Source organism: Watersipora subatra, chromosome 8 (genome assembly GCF_963576615.1).
Source record: "Watersipora subatra chromosome 8, tzWatSuba1.1, whole genome shotgun sequence".
NCBI classification, from domain to species: Eukaryota; Metazoa; Bryozoa; class Gymnolaemata; order Cheilostomatida; family Watersiporidae; genus Watersipora; species Watersipora subatra.
The window spans coordinates 59,230,254-59,243,739 of NC_088715.1; the positions used below are offsets into that span (position 1 = coordinate 59,230,254).

General features: G+C 35.4%; 2 protein-coding genes across 2 annotated transcripts in view; one reads left to right on the plus strand and one right to left on the minus strand.

Moving 5' to 3' along the window:
- Positions 1 to 7,715, plus strand: part of LOC137401692 (coiled-coil alpha-helical rod protein 1-like) — a 41,726-nt gene extending 34,011 nt beyond the window's left edge. The window contains exons 13-17 of the mRNA XM_068088151.1: positions 873 to 992; positions 1,500 to 1,599; positions 2,419 to 2,602; positions 6,455 to 6,558; positions 6,761 to 7,715. Coding sequence (XP_067944252.1) covers positions 873 to 992; positions 1,500 to 1,599; positions 2,419 to 2,602; positions 6,455 to 6,558; positions 6,761 to 6,882 — 630 coding nt within the window. The 3' untranslated portion in view covers positions 6,883 to 7,715. The remainder of the gene's footprint in view (positions 1 to 872; positions 993 to 1,499; positions 1,600 to 2,418; positions 2,603 to 6,454; positions 6,559 to 6,760) is intronic.
- A 3,177-nt stretch (positions 7,716 to 10,892) lies between these two features.
- Positions 10,893 to 12,208, minus strand: LOC137401778 (glycoprotein 3-alpha-L-fucosyltransferase A-like). The gene has a single exon (XM_068088261.1). The coding sequence runs from the start codon at positions 12,184 to 12,186 to the stop codon at positions 10,993 to 10,995; it is 1,194 nt and encodes a 397-aa protein (XP_067944362.1). The 5' UTR covers positions 12,187 to 12,208; the 3' UTR covers positions 10,893 to 10,992.
- Between the last annotated feature and the right edge of the window lie 1,278 nt (positions 12,209 to 13,486).

Here is a 13,486-nt window from a genome sequence, read left to right on the forward strand (position 1 = left end):
CAGTTTGTTATTAGCAATGACCAGTCGTGCTAGACGCGTTACAACTACAAATTTTTACTAATTTTATATCTATGGACTTGGGGTGATTGTTATTAAACAATAGTACTACTGAAAATTATTATTCATATTTTATCAGTAATAATGATGCCGTTAACTGTAAAAATATTGATAAATCATCTGACCCGAACATGCTCACGGTCTTCTAAAAATGGCCGAAAAAGGGTTCAATCTCATTCTGTAACGCATTTGTGATATTTTTTATGACATCAGCTGATGTAATATTTTATGATGAATAATTTGGTATCAAAATATTTTTTATACATGTAGATTGTGTGATTCAAGAGTTTTGAAGATTTATAAGCGCTTTGATAAATATTAGGTTTTATCATATAGGTAATTATGTCACGGTAAAGAAATTAATTTGGTAGCAACTGAGACAATCTCTCACAGTGCCCAAGTTTCACAGTGCACGGGACTGTCAAGCGTATTAGTTGTAAATAAAACTGAAATTCTGGGTAAAGTATTACATATTATTTAAAGTTGAATTGACAAACAAAGAAGAGCTATAAAGTGCAAATTGTTTTATCCGTTTTTTTTTAAAGTATTACATGATTACAAGATAGTAAAATGCATTTGTTTATCATCTGCAACCTTGGGTGTGTTTAGATTATTTTTGTGTGTATTTTTGGTTGTTTTTTCATCTATTCAGTGTCAAAATTTATCCAAAAAAATATTGATTGAAACTATTTTGTTTTGTCAGCACAAACAGAGGCATATTTTTGCATGTTTTTAGCTGTTTCTTCGACAAATTTGTATCTGGTTTGCTTGCTAGAGTTGGGGTTTTGATTCCAAACAACCATTTTATTTCTCAGAAGTTTGAGGAGCTGCAACGAAGTTATCTAGACCGGGTTCAGTTTGCACGCGACAAGGAAGAGCAGGTGGCTTCTCTCACAAATGACATCAATAAATTCACCAACCACATAGATTTGGAGGTTGGTGTACAAGCTTTTCTGTACAATTGTGGAGTTGTGCTCTTGGGTGCTCTAAGGTGTAAAGGCCTGTCCAAAAATACCTAATGTTACCTTTGCTATGGTGGTACAACTCCTAAATAGATGTTCGCAAGATAATTTACTACTTTAGTTCTTATTTACACGTTGTTATTCAGATTATTTAGCGGTTTAGTCAAAAGACTTTGTCAGCGCCTTTCAACCTCTGAGATTTACAACCGCTGATTGAAAATGGCTGCCCCTGCCTTTCCTGTTTATTTAGAACATTCGCCGGCAGTCCTCATAACTGACATTGGTAAACAGTTACCATGGATAATTCCACTTCGTAGTCAATATTTCCCTATTAATATATGGTAATAAATCTGATGTGATATAGCTCTTCTGGTAATATTTTGCATGAACTGGAATGCTGTGATGAAATTAAATTCCGTCATATTTTAATCTGTTAACTCGAGTGACAGCAATGCAGAATACAACTTGGTGCTTTGGTAGCGAAAGGGTGTAGAGTTGGAGATACATGGCCAATACAAGGACAGAATTGCCCAATATGAACTACAAATCCTAAATCTTAAAAGAGATCTTGCTAAGACAGGTGAGTCCTGTCAAACTTGTCAAGGGTTGAGCACAGTCATACGCGAGACAAATATTTGAAACGTATTTTGATTCACAATATAAGTCTCGTTTGACTTTTGCCACTTTGGGAACCAGATAATTCGTGTTGGCATCGGGTTTTGAATATTTCATGCTTGGTTATTACATAATATGCGTAGGTGATGTTTATCTCTATTTTCATATTTTCTCCCACCACGGCTCTTCTCCATAGCTCCTCCTTTCTCCTCCCTCTGGCTTCCCTTTGTTGCCCTTGTGTGCTACATTTCTCTAGTCCTCCTCCCTCTCATTTCTTCTTTCTCTCCTCTCTCTATTCTCACCCTCTTTCTCCCCCTCCCCCCCCCCCTTCTAGTCAACTCGTAGCATTCATTGCTGTTTTCTCAGATGACTGGCCATAGTTTACAAATCGGAATCGTTATCATGGATTTTCTGTTAGCTCCATGTACATAAATCTGATAAGACTTTTGACCCTTTGTGAGTCCACATAGCGATAACAGATATGCCAGCTATTATGACCAAATGTTTAAATAAACTATCTCTATACTAAACCTCAATGAATAAACTACCGGTATATATATAAAGTTGTGCTCTCATGCTAACAAGTGTCAGCGGTAACACAAATCAAAGGTTTTAGAAACATTCAAAATTACTCATTTTTTAAATAAGGCCTAGCGTCTCACAACTTTTTTGAAAAATAAATCTGAGGATGAGTATTGTCTGTATAACACAAGTTCACAGCTGTACAGTTAAAGTTATCATTTCATTCATGCAAATGTCTGCAGCTTTTCTCTTCTTATGTTAGTTCTTGCTCTGAGACAATCAGAACGCAGAACTGAAGGTCATCATACTTCTCACACCCAAGAGATCGCTGCCGTGAGGTCTCAAAGTCGAGCAAGAACAGAATCTCTCGAGGCTGATTTAGCGAGTGTGCAGGTTGAACGGAATATTTTGCAGTCAAATCTGGCAGCTATGGGGGCCAAAGTCAGGTAAGGCTCACTGATTAAACAAATACAAGCATCTAACAGAGTGACTAGCGCATAGTTATTTCCGGTAAAATCTCTACTTCTACATACGAATTTTAGTGAAATTCTACAGTTTTATTGATGAGAGTGACAAAAAACTGGTAGAACATAAAATTAAAATGCAACAGTACTAAATTAAATCCATAAATGAGTTCAATTTAAACTTAATCTAATGTAATTTAAAGTAAAATACTCGAACATTTCTGCCACCGTACAGAACCCTGTACAGTGCATATATTTTTTGTCACAAAGAGAAGCTAACAATAGAACCTCCGTTTAATGATTCTTATTAATATTTTTTAACCGATTATTAATCACTTTATTAACTCAGTTTTCACACTCTAGGTTTTACCTTTATCCTTCTATGTAGGTTTATCCTTCTATATATGTAGGTTTATTCTTCTATATAGGTTTATCCTTCTATATAGGTTTATCCTTCTATATAGGTTTATCCTTCTATATAGGTTTATCCTTCTATATAGGTTTATCCTTCTATATAGGTTTATCCTTCTATATAGGTTTATCCTTCTATATAGGTTTATCCTTCTATATAGGTTTATCCTTCTATACAGGTTTATTCTTCTATATAGGTTTATCCTTCTATGTAGGTTTATCCTTTTATACAGGTTTATCCTTCTATATAGGTTTATCTTTCTATATAGGTTTATCCTTCTATATAGTTTTATCCTTCTATATAGTTTTATCCTTCTATGTAGGTTTATGTTTCTATATAGGTTTATCCTTCTATATAGGTTTATCCTTCTATATAGGCTTATCCTTCTATATAGGTTTTTATAATGAATTCGTTTTAGTTCCATTGATCAGTAAGGCGCTTTCAACATACAAAGCCAATATTGGAATTGAAAGGTTTCTTATGTGAAAGCATCGTTAATAATATCCTGAGGTTTGCCGTTGCAGTTGTCCTGTTAAAGCGAACTAACTCTATGATAGCATAATTTGATACTGTTCAACGTTGGCTCTTAGGCTATTACTTGTTACTGGTAACCGCTCGTTATAAAGTTTGGGTCTAATTTGATAGGAGTTACTTCAAGCTACACTAACTCACTGTTTACTGTTTCAAAATGTTTTATGCGTCTGCAACATATATTATGAAACAATTTGGTGTTATTTTTTTGTAAAATACTCTTGAATAGTACACAAAAATATCATGAAATTTCTTGTTTATTTATGCATGTCCATGGAGTATGAAAATTTTCATTAACTCTTGCTTGGCAGGAATGAGATTATCTTGTCAAAAGCCTTTCTATCTATTATTATCTATTATTGAACAAATAGTCATGGCAAACAAAGGCAACAGTAAGTAAGCGCTTTCTATTAAGGAGACACTCGCTGTGAAACCATTCATTCGCATTGTTTTCAATTATACCTTTACTGAATATTACAAACACTCTTCACTACCGATTCTATTTACATCCTTTGGGGAAGAACAGAGAAAAGGAGTTTTTATTCTGTGGAATATTCTACTAGACGGTGTCAGCTTGAGCTTCCATTCATAAAGTTTGCTTTGGTATGAACACGATGGTATCTGTACTCACTGGCTGTAAGCGTTATAGATTTCTTTGTATACGTGCGTGTGTCGTTGCGCTGAATACGTGATACTAAGCTCTGTTTATCAGTGAAGTGTTTACCGCGCACCTTTTTTCTTTATCATATGAAACTCAATACTACTTGGCCACGAATGGCTGTCTGATATGTAAAAGGCTTCCTTGATGAATTTCATTTAGTTATCTACTAGCACTCTTTCTCTATGTTATCCTAGCTAGAGTTCACTACGTGGATCTGCTTTATATTTGCAGTATTATTCAGCAGATAAATGTTTTACCTTCTTAGCCTTGACTTCAGTGGTAAAGCGTAGTTTTGATACAACCTTTTGTTTAGTTCATCAGATGTCTGTTTCATATTGATCAAGGTCGAGGCCAATTCGTTGATTCAGAGCTAAGAGAACCCTTTTTTATAGTTTAGTGTCTTCAATTGCGCTGTGAGTTTTCTTGTTTCCATCAATCAGATTAGCGTGTTGAAAAAAAACTTCTTAGGCTAATAAGCTACACTCGGTGATGTTGTTGTGAAAAGGCAACATCGCAATTGATGTCAAGGTTTGTGCTCATACTAGTGATTCAAATTTAGTGAATTTTCAAGCAGATGCGGGTCTTTTATACACAATACCAAAGCATATAAATATCTAGTAGCTATATTATTTCGTTTAATTTCTTTTTAAATACACGGAAATAGTAATAATAGGCGCGAAGCTTGCTCAAGTCATGTAAAAGTTTTTAAATACAGGTTAGAATTTAATTAAATTTGGCGAGCAACATCCCTTGAAACCTTCTTCATATAAATGTGCTATGTAAAATGACATTCCATAGTATTCCAGGACATGAAATGATTGCTCAATATTTTTTCTTGAAAAGGTCGGAGTGTTCAAGCTAATTTAGTAGACTTATTTCTAAAAGAAATCTTTACAAAAGGCTCATGTATGCAAGTTATCTACCAAAGGAACTCATAAACTTGAAATACAGAAACAATATGAAAAGCTTAAATCCATGTTGTGAAATAGGTTTACCACTCTGTTTCGCAGCAACACAACTTGCTGATAGTTTTCGGGGGTAAGTATTTATAAAAGAAAGAAAATAATCTAAGCAGAGAACTATTGAATTCCATATATCGTAAAAAACCTCTATTTAAATGCCCCCTCTATTTGAATGCCACCTCTATTGGAATGCCACCTCTATTTGACCGCGACTATAGAAGAAGGGCTGAAAAATACAACGCCACCATTTAATTGAACGCCACATCTATTTGCCCACTACTTTGACCTTTATGAACCCATCATAAAAAGTGATCAGTAGAAAATTGCCTACAAAATAGTCTTGATAATGACTTTGTTGCATCGACAACATTTAATTTTGTCATTGTTGCTGTAGTGGTTGCCATGGTTTTAATGACACTGTACCTGAGAGGATCAATTGTCACAATCACTCTTATTCGAAGTCACTAGAGTCTAAATCACATCCATTGTTTACAGATTCGTCCATAATGTAGTTTAATTTTTAACCTGAAGACTAGCGTTTTGATGACTGCTGAGAATGCTCTTCAGGAACACTGTACGAAGTAATAGCAGCGATTTTTATGGCATATTCTAACTTTGAAACATTGAAAGTGTCTTTAAAAGTTGAAAACGGACACTTGCGTCTGTTTTCTTTCTTACTCCAAAGCTTTACAGTTTTTTCTTGAAAACTTTGAAAGCGACACCATCAAAATAAATATTCTCTGTATCTCGCTAAAGTTTTATAATCAAAGTAGGTCCTTGTTTAGCTAGGCCTGACACTTTGACGCATTTGAAAAACGGTTTAGCAAAACTGCTGAGGCTGACAGCATTAATGTCCCTCTACCCCTAGCAGAGTGCAAAATATAGACGACATTAGCATCACTTCACCTGTGAAGGCTCAAATTTATCTTCCAAAAATTCTGACGTGGTAGTCGATAAATACAGCGCCACCCTGTATTTGAAAGCTAATAAGACATAACTATAGGAGAATGGTTGAAAAATAGAGCCCCATGGCATTCCATTGAAGGTTTTACAGTATATTCACTAATGGATCTTGAGATAGTCCTATGGAGGTAGTAAATGGTATTTAACTGTCTGTAAGTTCACACGGAATATAACTATAGAACAATTACATCATGAATTGGTAATGAAGTGTTTCAACTAAAAGGCATATCAAATGTCTTATATCTTTAGTAGCGGCAGGTTTTAAGTTTTCTATTTTCTACTTGTACCATTTACTTACTTTACAGATCACCTCCTCGTAGAATTCCAAGTTCTAAGATACCACCTCAGTCACCGAGTAAGAATGCAGCGGTAGAACAAGGTTTATCTGCGGAAGCACCTAATCAAACGTGTAAGCTTGCCTAAAGCTGTATTTTAATTAGCAAATAATATAAGCTCCGAGTCCCTTATTTATGTTTTACTTAGCAGTTCCCAAGATGAATACTTGGTAAAGACTGACATCTTGATCTTTCAACTAATGTGTCAATTAGTGATTATGTTCTCCTTATTCAGTTGCATATTCGTTATATTCAGGTCATTTCCTCTGTTCGTAGATACATCCTCCCTGTTAGGCTCTGTCACCCAACTGGCGGCTAGTGTTTTAAATTCAGAGTCGGATGGTGATGATAGCATTGAGGGCAGTTCAACAACTACCTCTACCTCAGCTGTCATGTGATGTCCTCTGCCAAGATGCAATCTTATGACAATGATTGGATATGAATTCTACTTGCATAACTATTGCTCCTGTTGGTGAACGTTTCTTGACGAAACCTGAACTTGATGACTTGAACAGACGAGTATATGATGTTTCACGTCAGCAACTTGCGATAGAATGTTTACTATAATAGTAATAGTTTTTAGTTGTGATACTAAATTATATCTTTATAAACTTACCCATTCAATTGCGTCATGACTTATTCGATCTATTCTGCATATCATTAATCAAGTGTTCATCATGTAGCAATGTAAAAGATTCGATCATGTGACTATGGGTCAGCCATTGCAACCACCTTCATATATGAAAGTGATCTATTGTCCAGTTGAAGCACTGCATCCTTTACATCAAAGACTCTTTGTATAGTTTGACATAGTCTGCTGGAGAAAGCTGATATTAGCGATGTTATTGAATAGCATTGGTAATATCGGTCTTCTCTGACAGCGTATGTAAACATTTTAATCGAAAATTTATTTTTAAGTTGACAGAATTTTGGTTTACCATGTCATACAAGGGGGGATTTTTGGCCATGTGTTTGATGAGGATTCTCTGAAGATCTTGAGTTGTGGTATTCTGCACAGAGAGTGGATTGATCTACCTAGTTGCAACCTATCTCTGTTGAAGAACCAATCGTATAGCGTATTACAATATCATTCTTTAAAGATGTAGTTACACCAATTTTAGTTGATTCTATTAGAAAGTATGTGTATTATTTTATCATATGCTATTGTTTTTGATGTTTGAGATGACCTGACTGCTGAGATGTTTCAAGATTAAAATCGACAAAACTTTATTGCTGCTAAAACGTTCAGAAGAAAAAGATGTGCCCAGACTTGCCCAAAATGTTGCATATAAAAGCAAACGCTGCCTGTCTCTCGCTCGTATTACATTGGCTATCGCTATCAAAAGCGAGTGCTACGCCGCTCTATTGCCATATATTGTAATATGTATTTTGGCATTAATTTTTGCATTAAAATTTTAAATCTAGCTACATATATAGGCCTATTGCTGTTATAGGTGCCTCAATCGTCTCAAATAAGGTAATTCAAAATTGGTCATATTAGTTTTCTCTAAATGCTGTGTAAACATAAAGAGTACTGACTACGATTCTCCCAGTCTACGGTAATTAGGTCATCGAGGAAACTCAGCTCATTAAGGCCCTTGTATCAGCGGAGTTCTCCGGTGATACACACCGGAAACTAGTTACTAGATAAAAATAAGCAAGCCGCATTTTCGAGAAGAATGTATATGAAAAAAATCATGTATAGTCAACGTTATTTAGTAATTATTAGTATCAATTAGTAGAGATTTTTTTACTGGTCACATTGATTAGTTGATTCAAGTACAAAACAAATGGTTTTTAAGTTGACCAAAATAGTGAACTCAAAACCACAGCAATTTATTTTAAATCAGTTAACCCACCGATTCTGGCAAAGGGTTAATAAGGCCATTCTTGCACCCGGTTGGCGGTTTGTGGTGTGAACTGACCTGTTTTCACTTAGTAGTGGTGAATTTAGAATTTTTCGAGCTCTTACTATTTGGTTTGTTGGAATTGAGTCGACCTATGCAAACCTGCCAGTACAGCTCTGATTATACTTCATAAACCCATCCATCAGACAAGATTTTGGCACATGTGGCAACGAGGCTACGATGTGTTCAATATGTTCTACAAATCACGTTTTGCATTATCTTTAACATTATTTTATATAATTTTACAAGCCGAAAAGTTTTCATCTCAGCTAAAAGTTTTCATAAAAAACCTCCATCCAAGTCGTGGCCACTTACATAGTTTCAGCTCATATAATAGGAAAAGTTACTGCAGTAAACCCAAACTCTGTATGTATCATATCTGGATGTTCCTCTTCATTCATAAGATATGTAGCTCTCACTATGTTGTATACGTAGGTTGGAATCACAACTCTGCTCTTGTAAGTCCTTGGTATGTCCAAAATGCCAATGGTCTGTATGTGCATGACTTTCTCTGTCTTTACACACCATGTTGTACATCTTGTGTTCCAGCAGCCTTTCAGATGGTTTCAGACACTCCGCATCTGGATACTTGGGTACTAACATAATATTAAACTTTCATGATCTTTAAATAACTTATTGAATGTCGCTTAGAAGTGATATGACATCTAGTAAAATTAACAGAAACAAAAATCCAATTAGCTTCAAAACTTACTACGGTGGTCTCGGTAGTTCTAATAGGCCAATCTCAATTGACCTGTTTAATAAGGTCTATAATCTCCTGCACTTTTGCAACACAAGATCAGTCTGAGGAACAGAATGCCACATATCATGCTTTGTGCAGCACACATTCATGTGTCTCTTTCCCCATGCATGACAGTTTTCACACTGACACCACTGCTCCACTGGTGGCGCCACTTGAACATCCTGTAAACAATAAAACAAATGTAATAAATATATTTCATTCGTAGATATGTCATTCTCATGTGTATCTACTGAAAGCTTTCATTTTGGTAGTTAAATAGATTGAGAGTGTAAAGTTACAAAATGAATAAATGTTTAACAAAAAACATGAGCACGCCAAGCCGACAATTCGAAGCTTTATTTCTGGGAATTAAAGATGAGCATTGATCAATCTATATTCCTCACTTTCTAAAAGTGAGAAGTGAACATAAATTCTAATCATAAATCCAACCTACTAGCTAAAGCTGCCAAAGAAAATAAGAATCAAATATAGCTAGGTAAAACGATAAAAAAGTTATGAAATGATTGGTTGTTAGCAAAAAATTATAATTTTAATAATTAGTGTAAATATTTGTGACTAGGGAAATTATTACCTTTAGTTTAGTATATATATAGGAGACTCCAAGTTGAAGATATATTTACCTCCATTCTTCTATCCTCCTCTGCAGCATAACGATGCTGACGCCTGTCAGCTCTAACTATAGGCTGTCTACCACAATCTTTAACCGCCTGATGCTCAGAAAACTCTGAGTCACCTTCGCTTGAACTTGAAAATTGTTAAAATTCTGATCCAGTAAATCAATAAATTGTCTAATGACAAGAATTTTCAAGATCACAGCCAACGAGTTCGCTAGCTATAACGTTTGTTATGACATACATAAAAAAATTCCTGTTGATGATTGGCTAAAGAAGAAATCCTATATTTATTGCTCGCGGACTTTTTTCATACACACTGACTATATACGTCACGATAAAACTACCCGCTTGAATCTCCGCGTCCCAAAACATGATCTCATTCAAACGCTTATATCTCTGTACAGGGTTAGTCTACAAAAACAAAATGACATCAAGTTGTAGCTGAAGCTTTAGCCTTATACTGGTCTTAATTTCATTTGAATGACTTCAATGGCGCAATCACGTCTTTAATGCCATGACTCATCTCCTCGCATCTATATGCAAAGTCATCAACATTCTATCAAAGAAACTGAAGGATTTTAACACTATATCATTAAAACTAAGGGCTGTATATATAATTGTGGTGAATATTGTGGTGACAATTGGGGCTTAACATTTCAAACGTCTCTTGAATCTAAAAAACTTAGCAAATCATAGTAGCTTCCTAGTTGGAAGCATAGTGCTCAGCATAGTGTTCAGCGAAGAAGGAAATTGTCATCTCGGCGTGCAAACCCTACATTCTTTAAGGCCCAGATGGCAAGTACGAACCAGAGCTATCAAATATTGTAACCAAACAATTATTTTTATAATACAAGAACCAGAGATCAATCAAGAATATTTGATCCTGATCGTTGAATTGGATTGCATGAAACAATACTGCAATCAAATTTAGTGAACTTTGAAACTCACCAATTATTAATAACAACTTTGGATTTCATCTTTACTTTTCATATTTCTATTACATTTTTACATAAACAAAACTTAGTTGAGACACGCGTATTGCAGCGAGGTCTATTGCACAAACTAATTATCTAAATTTATATGGTAAGTGTATATGTTAAATTAAAAATTATTTTCTGTGCAAATACATTATTATTACCCGAGCAATGCCAGGCTTTCATATATTTACATATATTATTGAAATCAGTGGTAAACCAAAGAAAAACTTGTAATAAAAACAATTCTTTATTTTAAAGCAAAGTTCATGCATTTTTTAGCATCATTCCATTCATCTGCCCATCGCCTCATATGTTTACTAGTTAGCAATCCAGGATTGTGAGTCAATGAACATAAATCACAACTGGCCTGTACTTCGGCACTATCTATCTTTTGCTTAGTTTTCCACGCATGGTATCTATTGTACACCACATCATCATTCATTAGCTTCTGAAGATAAGTTCCAAGTCGAGCGATAGAGGTAAAGTTATAGGCGTGTATAAAAGAGTTGTCTGGAGCTATACTCGTATACTCATCAATGGACAGCCCTCCTATGACAACTGGTACAAAATGCCCAGGAGAAACGAGAGTTTTCCAAAACTTCTCTGTTACGTAGTCTTTACATAAAGAATTCTCAAAAGCCAAATAGAATCTGTATTGTTTATGTATGGCTGCTTCACACTCAGCGTCAGCCCTAGAGCATGGCACATTTCCAGTGCAACTCCCATAGATGTCTACGTCAATGTACTTAGCAAGTTGTCTCATCACTGCCATTCTGTTATAATGAATTGATTTACAATTGGAAACGTAAGCGAATGCTCCCTTGCGCTTATCTTTAGCATAGTTTTGTTGGAGTTGAGAGGTACTAGTTCTTGGATGAATAGGTGCCGTTACGCTGTAAGGGTAATATACAGTAGCCCGTGTTTCATAACTAATAACTCCATCAAAGTTATTGAAGCTAGTTCTCCAGAGATTCTTTTTGTAACCAGGGGACTCATGCGAATACACCAGCAAGGGTGGGTGCTTCCATAGTGTTCGCAATAAATCTACTTGTCCGACTAGCGAAGAAGAGAATTCGATTACAACAAGATGGGAGTTTGTCATTTCTTCCACTCGGTCACTGAACTTGTATACGCAGTTCGAGACAGGACACATCTTGAAGGCACTTGAGCAAAACACTCCATCCATTCTTGATGGCATAACTATTTCTTTAGTAGTGTTGTCAGTATTGCGCAGAGTTTGGTTAAATGAAACATGTTTTGTGGCACTTACCCGCTCTGATGACGTGTTAGTAATATTATGGATCAGGATATCAAAAGGAAGCACTGGTGGAGAAAAATCAAATTGCAAATAGCCTCTAGCATGACTATAATACAACAACAGGAAAATAGCGGTAAAGACTGTCACAAAGAAGAATCCATGTCTACTACTAGGATGACTCATTTTGAGAACAACGCTCCTCAAGTTGCCAGAGTCAATACTTGAAGTCTACTGCTGTTATAATGCTCTGCGAGCTTATCTCTGGCTATATAAAGCGCGGCCAATAGCATTAGGCTCTTCACATTTAGAAGTTAGCTTCTATTGCCCTAGGCACCGCAAATGATAAACTTTTATTGAAGTGGAGCAAGTGAGACAGAACAACAAACTTTATATAAACAAAATCTATCAAAGCAAGTATAGAATATTGTATGATGAATTTACAAAATGCTCAGTTTATTGTGTTCTGCTTCCTTTAGAAATTGTCATCTCATGTGTATAAGTCTTACAAATAATAAGCTTTACTCTGACTACGCTAAATGTTCATTTCATGTCAATTATACATTATAAGATCTTTCATGGTCTGTGTCTTCATTTATCACGCAACAATTAGAGGTTTTCCAATAGTTTTACTTTACAAGATGAACAAATTGCACTCAACCCCTAAAAGTACCTTGATAATATCATTACTAGCTCCTTTCCTATATCATTTCTAGCTCTTTCCTCCTTTCTTCATGTTCCACCTAATACTGGTTTTGTTAGTAGAGAATGGTATTTACATCACTACATGTCAAACCATTTGTAAGATTTTATTGACTGACTGTTGCTCTTTTTGTTTTTGCTCATGATTCTTGTATGGCATAATTTAGAAAATACTTTGTTTGAAGTGAAATTATTATCAATAAAGTAATACATATACGCCTATCTAATATATAGTAATAGGAGGGAAATTCCATGACACAACTTATCCCAGTGTGTTCTTTTGCATTATTTTAGGGTTTTAGACATTATATTAGGGTTTTAGACATCTAGGGTTCTAGACATTATATTAGGGTTTTAGACATACTAGGGTTCTAGACATTATATTTTTGTTTTTGCAGCTTAACAATCCACAATGCCAGGTCATTACAAAAGAAAAACAGAGAGGGTGTCCACATCAGAGGAACAGTTTCAGCAAGCTGCTGACCTTGTTAATGAGCCAATATGAGCATCAGAGCTGCTGTCGAACAATGTGGAATTAACCGGATGACGTTAGCAAGGTATCTAAAGACGAAAATAGCTGGTTACGAGTATGACAGAATGGCTGCAGCTCATCGTGTTTTTACAGACATTAAGAAGCTAAGCTTGCTAAGCGCATTACTGTGCTGGCTGATTGCTTTCATGGGTTAACTCCAAGCAAATGTCAAAAGTTTGCATTTGATTTTGCTACTGCAAACAAGCTTCAAACCCCATCATGTTGACTTAAGAATGAGATGGCTGGTTGTGA

Excerpts from the sequence above, each read along its gene's own strand:
- LOC137401778 (XM_068088261.1), bottom strand. The coding sequence starts at position 12,186 with ATGAGTCATCCTAGTAGTAGACATGGATTCTTCTTTGTGACAGTCTTT.